We start from the raw sequence: 19792 nt of genomic DNA, 5'->3' as shown, positions 1-19792 counted from the left end.
CCTGTCTGAAAGAGAATTTATGCACATTTTCTCTTGTAACTACCATAGGTCTCAAACACTCAGTCTTGACTGCAAAACGTGCTTGCGCCAGAGCTTCCACGTGGCTACAGATGTCCTTCAGCATCCGTGCCCTGCAAAGCAGGCAGGGAACACACTGACTGAATGGCAGTGGGACTGCTCCCAGAGTCCACAGTGGAAATGGTACTGGAAGTCACTGTGGCCTCTGTGATGGCTGCAGTGATGGCGCCACGCCCCAGGCCCGACATGGCCGTGTTGGGAGGGGGCTTGTGCGGCCTGAAAGAGGCCCTGGTGTGGAAGGAGGAGGGCCAGGGGGCTGGGGGCCCCTTTCCCGGGCCATTTTGCTTGCCAGAGAGACAGGCTGCCCCTTGGGCACCAGGACTCATCCCATGCCTCCTCAGCCCCCTCCTCATCCCATGCCTCGTGTCCCTGTGCCACAAGATGGTGGCAACATTTCGGGTCTTCCTTTACCCCTGCCTGTCACCACCACATCTCCCTGCAAGTGGCCCATGATTTGAGTGAGACAGTTCTTGAGTGGGGCCAGTCGTGGTCCTGGCACAGTGGCAGAAAATAAAGCTGTTGAAAGTGAGACCTAGAAAGACGCTTTTTATCTGAAACCAATGTTCTTCTCAGTGAGCATACCCGATGGTATGGCACAGGGTTTGAAGGCGTTTAGACATTCTGACTTGGTTCCCAATGCATATATGGGGAAATGGGCTGAAATAAATTTGTCTAAGTAGCGATACTGGAAATTGATTCAATGTCTTCTGAATAAAAACATGATGAGATGGAGAGTTCAAAGGAAAATATGGTTGAAATACCCACGTAGCTAATCACATGCACCTGACTTACTGATGTGGAAAAGCTGGGCAAGGTGGATAGTACCTCAGCATTTGGGTTATGCACAAGCAGTCTAGCAGGTTGTACAAACACCGTTTTGCTGTTCTTACACAAATGCCTGTGCAATATTTATTTTGAACTGCTTGTTTCTTGGTTTGGATGTATTGCTCTGGTGACTACAAACCAATACTCCATTCTGTTTTGAAGATGAGTTTGTTCACTTGAAGGACGTCACAGGAAACTCACGCAGACTAAAGGCTATCAGTTTGGGAACATCTTAGAAGCTGTGTTGATCTCAAAAGGCACACAAATGCTGCTGAAATTTGACAAGAGTATATTATAACTATATATAGCATATCACAGTCATTCAGTAAGGTGAGCAATTAGTCGAATGCTTGCAAAACACTGAATGGAATTACAGCCATTTGTCTTCAGCTGATTTTGAACCAGGTATAATTTATAGTCTTTTGCGGTTATCATAGAATACAAATTCTGTCCATATAGTGAGACAATTCCTACAGCAAAAGATTGCTGCTTTGCAGGTTAGTGGTGTAATTTTTTAGGAGTACGTGTTTCTCAGGCTAGACCCAGACTTTCCTAGTTGAAGTTCAGAGCAGTACAGCCCATAAGCAGTGGACTGGGAACAAAAATAATAGTCAGAAATCATTTTTATTTGTCACAGCTCATAGGCTATGCTGCCTTAAGGAGATCTTGTGGGTTTAGTATATGTCTTATTAACTTCAGAAGTCAGAAACTTGGGCAGACCTTTTCACTGTTTGCATATATACTGAAGGAAAAACATGACACTTCTACTTGCAGATGTGTAAGAGCATGTGCAGTCTTCTTTGACCATTTCGATCTTTCTAATGGTATATGTTTCCCATCCAATACTGGTCCAGTTATGGAAGTATTAATAAGGAAATATTAGAATTGTTACAGTTTTTATTGATTAGTAGAAATGTGGTCTGATGAGAGATGTGTATAACTTAAACCCCAAGCTAAAACTTGCACACTGGCAAAAGATCAACCAAACATGAGGTTACTTTGTGGTAGAGCTTTGAAAAATGGGAAGGGAGATTACCATCAGTCTGATTGACGGCCTCTTGTGGTGCCAGGTAACCCAAGAGTACGTGATGCCAGCAACCCAACAGTTTGATGCACTGTAAAATGGTAATGGAATAGATCATTGCTGGAGGCCTTTAAGCACAAGTTTTCTCTCTGCAATAATCCAGAGAATTGATGCTGCATTGGGAAAAGGTCCAATCTACGTGGTTTCTCAAGAATCATTCAAACTCTGTTTTTAAGTGAGTCATTTACTTTAAATTTATTTATTTATTTATTTATTTATTTATTTATTTAATCTCTCAAACAGCAGACTGTGGTTTTAACAAACTTGCAGGATGTTCCAAGAAAATGTATCTTGTGATGCATTGGATTTGAATAGGAACTAGCTTGCCCTTAAGATATGAATCACCAAAGAGTATCTGGCATGCCTATCCTAAGATTTGTATAAGCCAACCATAAGAGTATTTGTCTTAAAATCAATCCAAGGATTATTCAGATAATATGCTAGGCTTACAAAGGGCTAGTTTATGGAGTGCTAAAGGCAAAAACTGACTGACATTTGTGTTTGTGTTTATTCCACAGTAGGAAAATCTTGGAAAGGGCGCACTTGCTGAGGTATAGAATATGATTGTCACATTTCAAGTTCAGGAAAACAGTACAGACTGACATACAGTGAAACAGAAAACAAAAATATTTTTAAGCAGTGGTCTGTTGAGAGCTGGGTGCCATCTACATTCACTTCTAGCAGTGTGTAAGCATCAGTAGAGAGTGATGGTTCACACTGATGCTTCTTCGTGTATACATTAGGGAGCAAACCCATTTGTTTGCTATTGAGTTTTGCAATTTAGAAAGCATTACAGTAGAGAATAGGAGTCTTACAGCAGTTGCTAATTTTGAGTCCATCCTATCATATCCTTGTGTTTCGTTCTGTGCAGAAAACAAATGCTGTTGCCAGAACAATTGTGATGTTGGTAGCTCCCACAGAATCATACTGCTGTTGCCATAGACATGTATGGGACATAAATGTACTGTTAAATTTCTCTTTGTGGTTCCATTCCCTAACTTTCTCTGAGGCTGTTACCAAAAAAGCACAACTAGATCAGGAGAAAAGCCAGCAGATTTTGCTCAGGAGGCCACAGTATGCACAGATTATAAATACAAATTGAAGGGAAGAAAATTCAGAGAAAATAAGCCATTGAGATGCGATGAGAAGAAGCTCGTGTTCAAATGAAAGGGTCTGGAGTGATGCCGCTCGTCGTCCCTCGACCGTGTCCCTCAGAAGAGCAGGACGGTGCGGATGCTGGACGGGGGAAAAAGGGAGCAGTTACCGGAGTTGCTGCCACAGTGCTCAGGAGCAGGTGGAGGGGCAGGCAGGTGCAGCTGGGACCGGCCACCTCAGCTCTCCCCCAGCCTCTTCTGAGCTCAGCGAGGGCGCTGAAGGAAAGCCTGAGGAACCCCGTCCTGCCCCGCAGCTCCTGTGCCTCAGCCTGAAGGCACAGTCTGCGAGGTCCCCACGGATGCCCCTTCCTCCTCACTCTGCTTTCCAATGCCACAGTGAGGTGTGGGGTCTGAGGGGCTACGCCAGGGCTGTGGGGTCTCTTCTGAGCTGCACACATCCAGGTTCATTCCCTGTGCTCCGCCTTACAGCAGGGCCTCCCACCACCAGGACTGGGGCCCTGCCTGCTCCCACTGCTTGGGCGCTGGCTGACGGCAGCGAGCCGGGCGCTGCCTCGTGGAGGGACCTTGCTCCTGCGAGCCACATCCTCACCTTTTGCCTGCGCGTAGCAATTCAAAGCCCTCGTTGATCTTAGCGATGGGCAGCGTGTGCGTGATCAGCAAGTCAGAGTTAAATTTCTTCTCCAGATAGCTGGAGACCAGTTTGGGGATGGACTCTCTCATCCTCCAGCCTAGAGAAGGGGGAAAAGCACCCGCAGTGAGTGACTGGAGAAATGCTGCTATTATTACTTGTGTATATATTTATATATACATGTATATACATACGTATATACGTATGTATATATATACGTATGTATATACGTGTATATATATACGTATATGTATATATAAGTATATAATTATATATATACACGTATATATACATATATATACGTGTATACATATATACGTGTATATACACGTATATACATATATATACGTATATATACGTATATATATGCGTATATACACATATATAAGTGTATATATATATACACGTATATATTTATCCTTAGAGGGTAACTGTTCTAAAGACAGTTCAGGAATTACTGTGAAAGGACAACACTCAAATGTCTGAAATCTTTCCTTTACTTCCATACCTCCAAGCAGAGTCCCTTTATAGGTTCGGCCACTTACAAAAAGCAAAGGATCCATGGGAACCACTGAACCGGACGGTGCCTCTCCAACCACCACGCAGACACCAGTGTTCATGTTGCAGGAGGCCAGGGCAGCGACCTGATGGGACAGGAGAGTGAATCAGACACACTTATGGGAAATGCATTCTTTCTTTTCAGTTGTCTGCCACTCGCAGCTATCTGCAAACCTTTCTGTACAATGAAAGCACCATCCCGTTTTGAGACTCCTACATGATTTACTCCCCAAGACAGAAAACTGCCTTTCTGCACACAGACAAGCCCACAAGTGCTGGCACCAGGCAACAGAGCTCGCGCTGTGGTGAAATTTGCCCCAATGGGACGCTGTGAATGAGCTGGAAGGGGCACTGTGTCAGAAGGCCACGTACCATGGTGTCAGCTGTCCCGATGACCTCGAAGGAGTAGTCCACGCCGTAGCCGGTCATCTCGGTGAGCACCTCCTGAACAGGCTTCTGGAAGTCCCCAGGGCTGATGCATTCGGTGGCCCCCAGCTCCTTGGCCCTGGCAAACTTCTCCTTGTTGACATCGACGGCGATGATGCGAGAGGCCCCGGCCGCCTTGCAGCCCATGACCACGGAGAGCCCAACTCCTCCGAGGCCGAAGACGGCGCAGGTGGAGCCCGGTTTGACCTGCACGACACGGGGCCGGCTCAGCCTCCCGCGGGAGGAGGAGGAGGCTGTGGCAGAGCGCGCAGGTGGCTGCGGGGCGGTAGCTCTGGACACGGCTGGGTACCAACCTTGGCGGTGTTGATGGCAGCCCCGTAGCCCGTGGAGAAGCCGCAGGCCAGCAAGCAGACCTTGTCCAGAGGCGCGGCAGCGTCTATCTTGGCGAGGGTGAACTCCGGCACCACGGTGTACTCGGCAAAGGTGCTGATCCAGAGGAAGTGGTGGATCTGCTTCCCCCGGCACGTGAACCTGCTGGTCTTGTCGGGCAGCAGGCACTGTGACACGGAGAAGCTGTAGGGAGCACGAGCACAGGTCGCTCATCACGCAGAGCACTCACCTGCACGGCAGCACTGCTGAGAGCTGAGCCTGCATGGGCAACAGGGTGGGGAAGCAAACTCACTGGGACTTCAGGCAGTAGTTGGAGTCCGGATTCTTGCAGAAGCAGCATTCCCCACACTGAGGAAGGCCAAAGAGGATGACTTTGTCTCCTGGAACAGAGCAGAACCGGCGTTAGGTGCCTCTCGCTCGGCAGCCTGGAGGTGCCGCCTGTCACAGCGCCTGGCATGAGCCCTCTGCCTCCTCTGTCCGCAGGAAAAATTCAGAGGCTGACTCGGGCACTTTGGGGAGCAGATGAGGAAAGGGTGTCCAGTGTCACCTGTGTGCAGACAGTCACGGGTCATGACTCCAGGCTGCTGGGGGCTATTTCTGAGCTCTGGGCAGCCCCATGGGCTTTGAGAGCTGAGTCCCGGTTGCGAGCTGGTTACCTGGTTTCACAGAGGTCACTCCTTCCCCAATGCTCTCCACAATCCCAGCTCCTTCATGGCCAGGGATGACTGGGAAATCAGTATCAGGAAAGGAACCTTCCAGAACGTGGTCATCCGTGCGACAAATCCCTGTGGCCACGATCTGTTTGGAGAGGAAAGAGCAGGTGAGCTGTAGAAGGAGCCCGGTCTGTTTTCTAGTCAGTTAACAGAAGTTTCTTTCACTTCTTTGGGTGTCACCAGCTTGGTGAGTCCTTTGCACTGTTTTGGTACGGAATCTGATAATCCCGTACAGACCATCCTTTCCTCTTGGCCTGAACAGCTTCAGTGCCAGAAGCTGGGGAGATGTTTGTGACAGGCAGGGCATCGGACAGCCACTGCCAGCTGTGAGCCCTCCACCTTCCCAGAGCACCGCTGTGCACAGGTCTGCGCCTTTACCTACAAGCCCGCACGTTCCCAAATGGTCTGCATTTAATCATGTTAGCAGTCTTTTCCCTAGAAGAGAGAAATGGAGCCGGCATTCACGCTCGGCAGCCCTTGCTTTTACCTTGACACGGACTTCACGCGCCTTTGGGGGTGCAACCTCCACCTCCTCGAGTGAGAGCGGTTTGCCCACTGCCCAGGCAACAGCAGCTCTGCACCGGATGACCTGCAAGGAGAGGGACTGAGGCTGCCGGGGAGCTTCGCCTTCGGCTTGGGGCAGGGAGCAGGGCAGCGAGCGTCCTTACTTTTCCAGACGTGGCCATGTGGGGTGAGAGGAGCCGGCGGCGGCGCAGGCTGGAGGTGAGCTGCCGTCTGTGTGGCCGGACCCGCAGCTGGCGTCGAGGCCCCGAGCGCTCCTGGCCCCGCAGCTGCGGCTGGAGGGGGAAGCAGGGAGCGCGGCGGGTGGCCTGGCGAGGGACCAGAGCTGGCGGAGAGCAGAGCGGGAGGTTCCCCTGTGAGCAGGGAGTCCCCTGTGCCCCCTGAAAGGCGCAGCCTCCAGGGGCTGGTGGCTAGGCTACAGGGAGGAGACTCACGGCACCGCTTGGGCTTCCACTCCTTGCCGAGGGGCAACCTTTGGCCGGGCAGCAGCTCCCCCCCAGCTACTTGTGAAAGGATTAATAATTACAGCAGAAAAGAAGACCTTGAGAGCATGGTATGGCGAATAAACACACCCGGCCTTTTGGAGTCCAGCTTAGCTCTCTGTGGCACCGCAGCCGTTTCCCCTGGGTACCGAGAAGAGCGTGTCAGCAAGGGGCCATTTTCCAAGGACACTTTTACGTAACTTTGCAACCAGCTGTGCAAGCAATTCCCCTTCTGCCAACGCCCTCCATTCTCTCAGATCTGTGTCCACCAAGGTTTGGGGTTTGGTCAACTGCAGTAGTTCAGATCAGTATGATTTCAGAGGTTTCTTTTGTTTTTTTTTGTTTTTTTTTTTTTCCAGAGTGTTCCAGTCCCCAGCAAAGCTATAAAGATGCTACTAGCAGATGTTTACTGTGCTTGGGAGATAGGGAATGGAAATGGACTTTTCACGCTCATGGACAGGACAGAAGCCAGGAGGTCTGTTGTACCGTATTTCCTAACTCCGTTTTTGTTTTGCTTTTTTTGTCCATCTTCCACTCCGGATCCTGTTATTATATTTTCTAAACTTCAGGAAATAGGGTATACTGCAGAAACACCATGTATCTTGCACATGGAGGATAATTTACCTCTCTGTACTTCTTTCTATCCCCACAAGCTAAGTATAAACAAACCTACTTTGTCTTGTGTTTAGACCATGAGTTAGATGTTTCTTAGCTGATATAGTCAATTAGTTTTGGCCCCACAGAAAATGTTTTCTGTGTGAACTGAGACACTCTTGTTCTACTGAATCCATGTTACTCCAGACGAGATCAGTTAAAGCAGAATTAAAACCCCTCTCCCTCTGCTTCCAGTGTTTCAGTGATCCAGTTCATGCTGTTGGTTCGCATGCAGCCTGCCCTGGAAGAGATAATCCTATAGCTGAACTGCACCTAAAAAGATTTATTTTATGGTCCACAAAAAAACCTTCAGACCTGACCGCACAGGTAACCACACAGAAACAAATGATTGGTATTTGGGTCTTAATTGCAGTGTAAACTGAGTTTATGATACGCACACATATTTAAGCAGCTCTTTCTGTTAAGGTCTAATCTCTTAGCAAACCTGTCTTCAAATCATTAACCTTGCTGGGCTGCTCGAGGCCCCTTTTTGCTGACACAAACAGCTAAGTCATCATTAGCACACTGTCCTCTTCTATCACAGGCTCTTTTACCCAGCTACCAGGCAAGCTCTGATCAGTGCTGTAAGTGGCTACCATCTCTTTTAAAAGATAAGTCAATATTGACCATGTTTTCTGAGATAGAAATAGCTTCTGTTCATGTCTCCATGTTACAGATGCAGAAAGCATTATGATTCTTTCTTTGATCTCTGCCACACTGCTACCTGTCTCCTGTTTCTTCTTCTGTATTCACACTTAAAGGCCTGGCACCCTTCCCTCTGTTTAATGGAAACAAGTAATAATCGATGCACATTCATATATTTATTCTCAGTTTTCCAATCATCAGACACCCCTGTGTAGATTGGCAACAGATCTAAAACAACTAAAAAGATACACCATTTAAAAAACAAAACATAACACAACCATTTTTCATAAAATGCTTGGAAGTATTAATTTGGTAAAATATCCAGCAGTGAGCCTTTCTCCAGTACCTCAGTTTATGATTTACTTAAATATTACTTACTGAAATCATTAGTTCAAACACACGGCCACACATCACCCAGGAATCCTAATCTCTGCCGTGTTTTCCTTGCCTATCAGGTAATGGAATAAGAGGATGCTAAAATCATTCAGGATGGATACTTAGTTCCAACCTAGAGTTTTATTGAGCAGTACTTTAATTTCCTGGTGTGTGAGCTGTTAAACTTGCAGCTTTATTAAGATCCAAAGAAACAGTTTGCTTTTTTTTTTTTTTTTTTTTTCCTTTTATTAAAAGATTGCCTGTTAAAAGCTGTTTAAATAAAGCCAAACCTTCCATAACACCTGTGACAAAAGCAAGTATGGTAGTATCATTGGCTATTAAAAGAAAATTGCTGCACAATACAGAGATTTTTCCTGATTCCTGCTTTGATGTAGAAGGAATGATTATTTTCTTTCTAAGTGCTGTGCTTGAAGTCTGCATGTTGAGCTTGATCCTTTTATTCAAGGGTGGTGGTGGCAGATCTTTCAGAAATGTCTTATTTCACAATTTGCATCCGTTGTATTGGAGGACAATGAAGTTTCTGCTGCTGCTAAGCCATCTGCTGTTTATCATTTGGGAATCCTAAAACGTCAGGACACTGCGAATACTGCAATATAAAATGACAAGTTAGCAACTGCAGAAAACCCCTGTGACAACATCAGCACAATACTGCTGCTTCCTCTGAAAATCTAGGGTATTACTCTTAACCAGGGTACTCCTCACCTCCCCTGCCTCAGCTTGTAGGAAAATGATGGAGCAAGGTCCAGCAAGCTGAATATACTTGGTATCAAATGAGGAAAGAAAGGGGGTAGGAGAGCAGATCTGAAGGCTGCCAGGAGGGTAGTGGGACCTTCAGCATTGGAAAGACAAGCATTTTCTTTCCAATAGAAAATTTGGTCTAATTTATTTGGTCTAATTTGATTAATTTGGTCTAAAACCCCCTCAAATTACAGGCTGTAAGTGGAGCTACACCTGCTACAGTAAACCTTAAAAAATACCACCAGGTATGAGCATTGCCATTCACTTTTTAAGGCTTTTTTTTTTTTTTTTTTTTTTTTTTTTTTTTTTTTTTCTGATCAAGAACAGCATGCAATAAAATAATTAACTGAGCTATATACTGTGACTCCTTTCTCAAGCAGGATATGTTGCTTTCTGGTATGGATGATGGATGAAAGGGGACAGAAATTTAATTTTTCAAAAGGAGGGCTTGGCTTTCATCCCCTCATCTGTTAGACTGCAGCCGGCCTATCTAAGGTATGGGGACAATGTGCATAATCAGGAAAGGCGATCAATTCCCTTTCTTGCAAGGGTTTAAAAGGGCAATCTGAACTTTCTAATGGTCTTGGCTAAACAGTCGTAGGTACACTGCAGTGTGGTGCTTGCATGCTCTATGCAGAACATTGTGAACACTATTTCATTTAATAAACACTAAAATGTTTGAGTAAATGACCAGGGCAACATGTCACGGCCTTCAGGTTGACCATCGGTATTTTAGCAAAACTGATGGTGTCTGTGTCCTCGCCACTTCCACTGTTTGCCACACTAAAATCCAAAACTGACATTTGCAGCACCTCTAAAATAAAGAGAGTCAAAAAAATGGAGTAAGTGCTGCGTAGTTAAAACCTGGGAACAAACCTAAAAGAAAGCATCAGGGGCAAAATTCTTCTTCATCTGTTAAAGGATTTTTATGTTTACATGTATTGAAATACACAAAAGTATTTCCCACTTCTGCCAACAAGAATTTTCAGTCATTGCCGTGGTGAATCTTTGTCAAACATCTCTGGCAAACAGTATTTCTGATTGCAACATCCAGTGAAAACACAGTCTGAGTTGAACTCACAATATTTGAAGAATGCATGAGAGCCAAATTCTGAGCTTGCAAATACTAGCTGCGTATATACACAAAGCAGTTTCCCTTCTGAAAAGCTCTAAAGTTTAGGGCCAGCTACCCAGTGGCCTTAGGACTAATTGCACTGGGACTCTGTTCCCTAACCCATAAGAAGAATGGTAAGTTGCTTTTCCAGTAAACGTAGGTTATTCCTCTGTTCCTGTTCCTCATCCTAAAATGTTGCCTGGAATGTGAGGTGACTGACTGCTGGTGCTCTGCAGATTGACATTTCCAGTTTCCTTGGGTTGCTTGCCCTTTTCCAAAGCACAGTAGGCACTGGTTTGCTGCTCTGTGTGGGTTTTTCTCCCTCTGCCACTCAGACTCTTTGCTCAAACTAGACAGGAAACAGAATCCCAAAGTTCCTCTGGAAGGAAAGAAAACATCCCTTACATTTCAAAAGCTAAGGTGTTGCTGCCTCGGTTACTACAGCTGCAACTCATGGACACACACGGTGCTGGGCAAGATTAAGGGGCACAGTGCATTGCTTTCACCATTCTCTGTCATGAAGTCAGCCATACTCTGTTCTTTATAAGTTATTTACATCATTTATACAGAACTTCTATAATTAAGCAGTGTTTACCTCTTCCCTGCCCTTAGCAGATCAAATCCTTCATTGATCTTACTGAAAGGAAGGGTGTGGGTTATTAGTGGGTCCAGAACAAATTTTTTCTTCATGTAGTCAGCAACCAGCTTGGGGACTGAATCTTTGCTCTTCCAGCCTGAAAGAAAACCACAGGCAATGTATAATGAACCATTAAATGCTTGTGAAAATGGCAAAAACAGGGACTTAAATTCTCATTTTTTTTTTTGTTTTGTTTTGTTTTGTTTTAATCTCTTCCCTTCTCTCTCTCTCTTCCTCCCTTCCCCTTCCTCTCTGTTTTTCTCTCTCCAGTAACCACTTCTGATAAGTGAGTCTCCTTAATGAGTTCCCTTTGTGCTACTTGGTCAGCAAAATAGTTATCAGTAGTATGTCCAGCTATCAGTAGTATAATAGGACAAGCTAAGCAGTGAATTTAGATACATCTGCTTTGATTCAAGATGGTTTACAAGTTCCCAAGCCAGTTAAATGGCATCTTTCCAAGTTCTCACCTCCAAAGACAGACCCTTTCCAGGTGCGACCACTGAAGAGGAGCATGGGGTCAAAAATGATATTCTGTGCTGCAGGGGGCACTCCCACGATCACGCTGACTCCATAGTTGTAGTGGCACGAGGCCAGGGCTGCAACCTGCATTTAAAACAGAGAGGGACGTGCCAGGGTCACGCAAGCCCTGCCACTTGGAGCACAAACACTTGATTCCTTCTCCTCTCAGGACTCAGCTTGCACTTCGTGTTTTGTTATTGCAGTCACATGAAACAAATTCTCAAGCTCACGTCCTTTGTCTGCTGTCATGTTTTAGCTTGTTCTGTTGCCTTATTTTGTCTTATTCATTAATGATAAGACACTGCTGGAAAGAAGATACAGAGTTACGTGAAATTTAGCCACCCTCCTTAGGCTCCCTTTCTATCAGAATAGAGGGACTACATTTAAGCTCCCTTTCTGAAGTTTGTGAGTGTCCTTCTGTCCTTACATCTCCGTGGCAGATAGCCAGATTTCAGGTTTAAAGTTAGCTTCACACTTTGCCAGTGGCTCTCAGCCCCTCACCCTCGGTGCTTAGTTGGTTAGAGAAGAGAGCTCTAACAAGCTAATGCCTCTTTTGACATTTTTGGTTGCATACCATGGTTTCGATACGGCCAATGACCTCGAAGGAGTAGTCCACGCCGTAGCCAGTCATTCCAAGCAGCACTTTGTGAATGGGCTCCTTGTGATCTTTAGGGTTGATGCAATCAGTGGCTCCCAGCTCCTTGGCCTTGGCAAACTTGTCACTATTGATATCGATGGCGATGATGCGAGAAGCTCCAGCCGCCTTGCAGCCCATGATAACAGAGAGGCCAACTCCTCCGAGGCCAAAGACAGCACAGGTAGAGCCTGCTTCCACCTATGGTAACCATATTAACACAGTATCCTGTTATCCTGTTACAGCCCAGGTAAAGTGCAATGCATTTTCTTACTATCAACATTCTCACCTAAGCCAATTCTTGTAAATTAGATATCACAATTGTAAAAGAAAGTTGCATATGCATACCCTACAAGTAGAGTAGCCAACTATGCTATTATAATCCTACTTGTGACTAAGGGAATTTGTTGCTAAAATACATCTGAGACTAGGTCTACATTACAGCACTCAGCTTCAGGTTTATAACCAGATTTTTTTTATGATGCTCTATATTCCAGTGGTGTTAAGATCTGTAGTGTCCCTCCATTGGAGATAATTCCAGCTGTAAAAAGTCACATTCATGTACTGCTACAAATCATGAATTTTCCATGTATAGGCTCCCTGTATTCCTAGACTTAAGTTACAATAAAATAATTCATCTCATAACACTTTTCTAGGGGTAATACAGCTAGAGTTCTGAGAGAAGACCTAACAAATGGTAATAAGTTTTTTTTTAATTGGATTTTGAATTGAAGATTCCTAAGTACCTTAGAGAAACGTAGGCAGGCGAAGAACTAGTGTCTTCTTTCCAGCCTGAACTCTGCAAGAGGAGCCTATACTTCCTGGCTGCCATGCTGAAGACCTGTTTTCAGGTCCCAAAATCCTGAATGGCCCAGGAACGCCCGTCGTACTTACCTTTGCAGTCTGCAGAGCAGCCCCGTAACCAGTTGAGAATCCACAGCCGATCAGACAGATTTTTTCTGGAGGAGCAGCAGAATCGATTTTGACCGCAGCGGTTTCATGCACTACTGTGTATTCAGTGAAGGTGCTGGTACCAATAAAGTGGTGAATTGGTTTTCCCTTGCAGGTAAACCTAGTGGTGCCATCAGCCATTAATCCAGCAGCTGAACCAATGCTGCTCGAAAGATAACCAGAAATAATGGCAAATGAGATCTGTTGGATGCAGTCGGTTCTGTGTAAATTAAAATCAAATAAGGGCCACAGGGAACCCAGGAAACTCACTCATTTTTAATGCACATATTACCCTTGGAGTTTAAGCAAGCGCCGCATTCCCCACACTGTGGAATGAAGAGGGGAATGACCTTGTCTCCTAGAAAGAAAACAGTGATGACAGGGGTGTTAAAGAAAGAAAAAAAGACAAAAGGCATGCAGGAAGCATGCAGGTAAAAACATAAAACAACCATATTTTATCCATAGAAAAATGTGCACTAGTAGTGCAGTGCTGAATTTATTTGCTTCATCTGCCCTCATGCTGTTGGAAGATAAACTGATGCAAACAACATCATTAATGCACTTATGACAACTACTATCAACATGCAATATCCCTGGTGTCTTTCATAAAACTGAGTCTTAGCTCTGATATTAAATCTTGCTAGCTGTTGCCACTCACCAACTACTCATTCAGCAGTTTTTTCCATCTTCTACTTAAAAATAATGCTACGCAGGTGAGGAAATGGAGGTAAAAACTGACATCCATTAGGACAGGAGGCTGACATGCTAAGATAACAGGGCTGTAAACTGCATGTAGAAAGAATGGGAAATTATTAGTTTCCCAGCCCTCTTGTGTCTCTTTCTTATTTGCAGTCCTATTACTGTTGCTTTGGAGTAAAGGCAGGTAAAATATTTTTCAGAGAAGCACTGATACACACAAGGTAAGACATCTGTAATTCTCTAGCACAATGTGAGTAGCAAAGTAGCAGCTACATCCGTGGTGCAATTTTTTACTGCTAAACATTTTCCACAACAATAAAGTATGGTAAATCCATAACAATCCCTAGACTGATAATTCCTAATGCAGATCAATTTGTGATGTGGCAGTTTCGAAATGTGGCTAGTATTTGATGTTTTCAAAGTCAAAGAAAATATTTGATTTACACTAAAAAGTGGAAAATGACCTACAGAACATAAAATGTATGCACACACATACACACACACACACACACTTTATTTAGAACTTTTTGATGTAGGCTTAGTAATCATTCTGGTAAAACAGCTTTGCGTGTCTTTTTTACAAATCGGAGTTGTAAATTAAGCAACATCAGAGAAACATGACTGTGTGTGTTCAGACCTGCTGTTTCAGCTCACCTGGAAACACATGGCAGCTAGCATTAGACAATAGAGTGATTTATCAAGTTTTTGAACCAAAACTTCAGAGAAAAAGCAGCCAGGGCTATCACTGAAATTTGAAATACACATATTTCTTTGGAGTTAAAATAGATCAGAGATCTCAAATAGACTTTATTCTCATCACACATACCAACCTGATTTGGACAGACTTCATAGCTGCAGCCAGTACAAAGACAGTAGAAGTATACAGGTGTTAAAAGGGTTAAACTACCTAAACTACTTAGGTAGTTTAACAAACTGCTTGTTTAACAATTCAGCATTTCTACACAGATTTAGCTCACTACATATTTCTTCTTAGCCCTTGTTAGACTTTGTTAAATCCTGGAAAATTGTAGTGAAACACTGTCAAACCTTGCAGCAGGATAGAGGAAAATCAACACCTTTTGCTGACTTCTGTATCTACAGTCTGTGGTTCACAGAGGATGCAGCGTGAGGATTATCTTGTGGGCAAGTGTCCTCAGAGCCATCCAGCATAAGGAGAGAGCCCTTGGTGAGCAGTGCTGCTGGCACTGTCTTCATTGCTCACTTCAGCACTGACACTGAACCCAAGCAAACTTGCAGTAGGGAGGGCATCCCAGTTGTGTCCTGATACTCTTAAAATGAAATAATGCCACACATAGACCTAAGTTCTGATCTACTAAAGTTAATAGATTATTTAGATGCTAGGAGAATGAAGGTGCTTTAACATGTTTTCTAGTGCTTTTTCCCAAGGGATGATAAACTATACTTATATTATTCTTGAGAGAGATTAGTTGTATAAACTGTGATTACAAAGTCTTCAGCCAATACCTGGTTTCCTCTGACCAAGAGCAGAGAACCTACAGGATGATACTGGTGGAAAGCAAGGTGCAGATGTTTTTGCCAAGAGCAAATGCAATAGAATGCAAAAAATCTGAAAATAAATTGAGATTAGGAACACAAAGATGTGAACAAACAGCACATACTGTTCTTTAAGATATCCTTGAAAAGACCCAAAGTTGGAACACGCTCAGCAATACAAGTATTCATGCACAGAACAATCATGACATAAACAGGAGTCTGAAAACTCAGCACGGGGTTTGTGTTCAAAATGCTGTTTCATACCTGGTTTTAACGAAGTTACTCCCTCCCCAACGCTCTCCACAACACCAGCCGCCTCATGCCCAAGAATTATTGGGAAAGGCATAACCAGTCCTCCAGTTACCACATGGTCATCGGAGCGACAGATCCCCGTGGCCAAGATCTGATTTAGAGGAAGAACAAGAGTGCTTCAGCGTTTAACTATGTCATGTCACATATAGAAGTCAACGTATGTCATATATTTGGAGCAGCCACTTTCTTCTCTCCAAAATCACATATGCACACAATAAAACTAATCTAAATTCATGCCTTATATTATGTGATTCATGATTGTCCTAATTTGTGTTGTTTCAGCCAAAAAAATTCAGCCATATGTAGTATTCTACGTTGCATTTTGCCTTTTCTTGCATTCAGCACAGCCATATTTCTTTTAAAACTTTCAGGTATGCCTTTACAGATTTTATTTTGACAAGTGCAGACACTGACCCCATGTGAGGAAACCTCTCCTGAAAAATGCTTGAAACTGCTCTAAAATGAAAACATCTGACTGTATCAGATGCTCAACACCCAGATGAAAAAGGAGGCACCCAGCCATGCCAAGCGGTTTCCTAGCACATATTCTAAGAAAGTAAAGGAGAAATTCTTGCTTCCTGGGGATTCAGATTTTTGCCTTGTTGTGGATATGTTATTAAAAAACAAACAAATAAAAACCTGACCCGTGATCACACTTAGGACTTGAAGTATGTTCCACAGTATCTCCCTGAATAGTAACTACCCACCTAGTTAATATTTTCCGAGACTGGATCCTAATAACCTCTAGAAATAATTGTGACTAACAGCAAGATTGAATGCAATTCATAGCACTTGTTTTTAAGTACCTTAATGCGAACTTCATGTGCTTTTGGTGGGGCAACTTCCACATCCTCGATAGAAAATGGTTTATTGGCTTCCCACAGTACTGCTGCCTTGCATTTAATAACCTGCAAAAAGAGCAAAGGAAAAGGGAATGGCACCTGCACTGGGAAGGTCGCCACACCAAGACAGATTCTTACATTTCTACATGCAAAATTCCTGCTCGTATCTTGGGTAGGGGGAAAACTAGAGAGAAAAAAACAAGTGAACAGAAAACACAACCAATACGAAACTAACTGTATATACATGTAAGCCCATGTTTGTTTGTTTTTTCCCACCAAGATCATGCCTGACTTTGTTCATATCTCTGCTCCCACATTCAATCCCGCTCTTTCTTTGTGGTGTCTGCTCATCCCACAGCTTTAAAGGACTCCAGCCCATGGAATAAGGTTTTCCATGTCTCCCTTATGGCCAACAGTGACTCCATTAAGTTCCATGGCTGCAAGGTGGAATCGTCTTGACAATGCAAGAAATTCAGTGCATGCCTAAGCATCCTGCATGACTGGGGACTCCTGTGCAGTGTAACACCACTGTGCCACATGATTCTGGTGTGGAACGATAGCAACCTTCTCATATCAAAGCTTTTGAAGTAAAAACAGACACCTAATTAGCAAGAACTTGTCAACTGGTAGTGAAGAAAACAAGCACTAGGGAGCAGGTAGACATGAAGTGGGAACGACCACAGTGTTTTGAAAAAGACACTCGAGAGACATCTGCACTAAATTTAATGCTTCACGTGCCACGTGCAAGTGCGATCAGTAAAAAATTTACAAGTGAAGCCAAAGATCAGATTTTAAAGGGCAACATTTAAAGGGCAGAGGAAATTCTTTAGAGAAAAAAAATGGCTTTATTATTTTTATTTATACTCTCTCGCACACCGCACGATAATGATTACACAACTTGCAAATGCAGAGCTTAAAGAACAAAAAGCAGCCAATAACCGTGGACTGCTGAGAACAAATATATCTCTCATTACAATTAGACACTGGTTAACTCTGCTCCGTGCTGACGGCTGATTCCCTGTGAACTTTTGTCAGCCATAACAGGGCCCCACAGATGCACCAACTTGCACCTTCTCACCCAACTGATCTCTTACAGCAAGAACTGGCTGGAGTCACAGCATTTTATTTTTTGTCTATTCCTGTTTTCCACCAGCCATACAAGTCAGTGCAGCAGAGGGTGAGTAAGTTGCAGAAACACACCCTCTTACAGAGGGTAAAGATCATGCTGCATGACCAAGTAATCTGCACGGTAACTCATGTATTAACTCCAAGACAAACACAGTGAAAACAAAGTGGTTTAGGTCCTCCTCAATACTTTATTTATGACTGTCAGTCGAAGGCTGAATGGAGGGCCAAACTTGTTGAATTTATCCCCACATGAATTAAAATTAATTTTGCACTTGCTGTATCTCAGAGTTAAAGAAACCCTTATTATATATATATTTTTTTCCTCTCTTTCTTGTTTTGTTCAGCTCTGGAGTAGCAAAGACAGCTGGCAGTAGCAGCACAAGGTCCTGGTACTTTCTTAAGGCACATTCCAGCAAGGTGCATTCCTTCAGGCATTTTCTGTGTATGGCTTCCTCTCCATTGACCTTTCTGCCATATTTCAGTGCATTTTAGCATCTCTCAGGTAGCCTGAGAAGCTTGATACATTGACATCAGCAGCGGTAGCAACCTCACTGTCTCTCATCACTTTCTATCAGAGATGTAAATACTTGATTCAGTCCCATCTCAGTACGGCATTGCATGTGATACTCGCTTTTGGTCTTCATTAACTTAACCTTTAGACTCACTATATGCGTATTCAAACTTCATGACTGTCTTAACACAAACAAACCCTGAAATATAACACAATGTTTTCTGAAGACAAACCATTAGTAAACTGATGGGAAATGTCAAGAAGCTAATAACAGTTTGAACCAGCCTCGGATCTCAGAATGGAAATCAACACAGCTGGTAAATACTTTTATTTATCTGAACACTTACTACACTACATTCTGTAACAGAGGTTAAAATTAGCTTGCTTGCCCTGGGGTGACTTAATTCTCATTCTAGCACCATTAGCTTATGCTGCCTCAGTATTTAAAATAAATACATAAATAATTATTGCCTTGAAGGGTGTAGTAACCATTTCCTAGGAGCGTACTGTGTTCTGCATGGAACGGCAGCTCTACCATACCAGCTTTCTCCAAAACTGTCATTTATACCATACTACCAGTATTTGTGGTGTCCCTGCAAAGAAACTGCATTTAAGATACATTACTCAGCTGCAGAAAAACAAACAAACAAACAAACAAACAAATGAAAACTTTTATAAAAACATTTCTGCTTACTTTGCCTGCTGTGCTCATGTTGACTGGTGTGTCTGTTTCAGATCTTGACACCACTGATTTCTTGTGCCAGGGACTGGGTCAGCCGTGAAGCGCTCAGGTTGCTGATTCTGCAGGTCCTGTCCAATACACTAGAAGCTTGTCTAGCAAAGTGCTCCTGCAAGTGCATTGCTCCGACCTTTTAGCCGAGCTGCCAAGCTCAGAGTCCCACCCCTTAAACATCCAAAGCACGAGAAAGAAAATAAGCCACCCGTCTGCTGAAATCTTGGTTTTCCCAATTCCTTTGTCAGGCTCATCCCCACCCTTTTCACATCCCATCGGTGGCTGGCCTCAGCTGGAAGCTGTCCCCTCCTTCCACCTCGCTGGGAGGCTGCCCTCCAAGCCTGCTGCTCCCAGTGCAGCTGTAAGAGCAAGGAGAAAGGGGGAGAGCTGCTCTTGATCTCACAGGGGCAGGGTCATGGGAACACGAGGGCTTTGTTGAATTATTTTGTTGACACTCTTAAGAGCTCAGCTGATGACTTAGAACATGCTGTTGTGCAAGATGCTTAAGAAATACACACTGTCAATCTGCAGCCCTAATTGCTCCTCCGATTCCTTAGTTTTGCAGCCTGGCTACTCATTAATCTGTTGGGCTTGCTTTCAGTGATCACTGACCAAGGCCAAAGAGCTGATCATGCTGATGGGAAAACAAAAAACAGCTGGCCAGGAGCTGAGAGGATGCATGTTTCTTACGATGTGCAACACGGCTGATTTCACAACAGACTGCCTGAACAGCTGGATCCACCAGCACCAGCAAGCCCAGGCCCCTCTGCTCCACAGGCACCCACACACTTATCCTCTCCTGACACAACATCTAGGGGTTGTGCTGCCCACGTATCACGAGTGGAAGTCGGAGGTGCAGGTGCATTTAAGGGCTCCGTGTTGCTTTGCATCAGGTTAAGGCTCCCATACCAACAGGCAAGGGCAGGACATCTCCTGAAAGCAGGGTTCACCATGGGCAGCCTGGGGAGCTCCTCGAGGCTTG

The 19792-nt window shown here is 44.3% G+C and overlaps 2 protein-coding genes across 2 annotated transcripts; both read right to left on the bottom strand.

Moving 5' to 3' along the window:
• Positions 1-2201: 2201 nt before the first annotated feature.
• On the bottom strand, positions 2202-6755 carry LOC309877395 (alcohol dehydrogenase 1-like). Its single transcript, XM_082758683.1, has 9 exons — positions 6447-6755; positions 6266-6367; positions 5722-5863; positions 5358-5445; positions 5029-5248; positions 4661-4921; positions 4239-4374; positions 3692-3830; positions 2202-3223 (listed from the first exon to the last, which is right to left on the bottom strand). The coding sequence occupies exons 1-9, from the start codon at positions 6462-6464 to the stop codon at positions 3199-3201; spliced, it is 1131 nt and encodes a 376-aa protein (XP_082614809.1). The 5' UTR covers positions 6465-6755; the 3' UTR covers positions 2202-3198.
• A 1512-nt stretch (positions 6756-8267) lies between these two features.
• LOC309878023 (alcohol dehydrogenase 1) lies at positions 8268-19100 on the bottom strand. Its single transcript, XM_082760089.1, has 9 exons — positions 18772-19100; positions 16403-16504; positions 15549-15687; positions 13341-13428; positions 13014-13233; positions 12060-12320; positions 11434-11569; positions 10925-11063; positions 8268-9063 (listed from the first exon to the last, which is right to left on the bottom strand). Exons 1-9 carry the CDS (start codon positions 18787-18789, stop codon positions 9039-9041), a joined length of 1128 nt encoding a protein of 375 aa, XP_082616215.1. The 5' UTR covers positions 18790-19100; the 3' UTR covers positions 8268-9038.
• Positions 19101-19792: the final 692 nt, after the last annotated feature.

Source organism: Aythya marila, assembly GCF_965140915.1.
Source record: "Aythya marila genome assembly, chromosome: 4".
Taxonomy (NCBI): domain Eukaryota; kingdom Metazoa; phylum Chordata; class Aves; order Anseriformes; family Anatidae; genus Aythya; species Aythya marila.
Note: the sequence above shows the minus strand (reverse complement) of the source record. Positions and strands in the feature narration are given on the sequence as shown.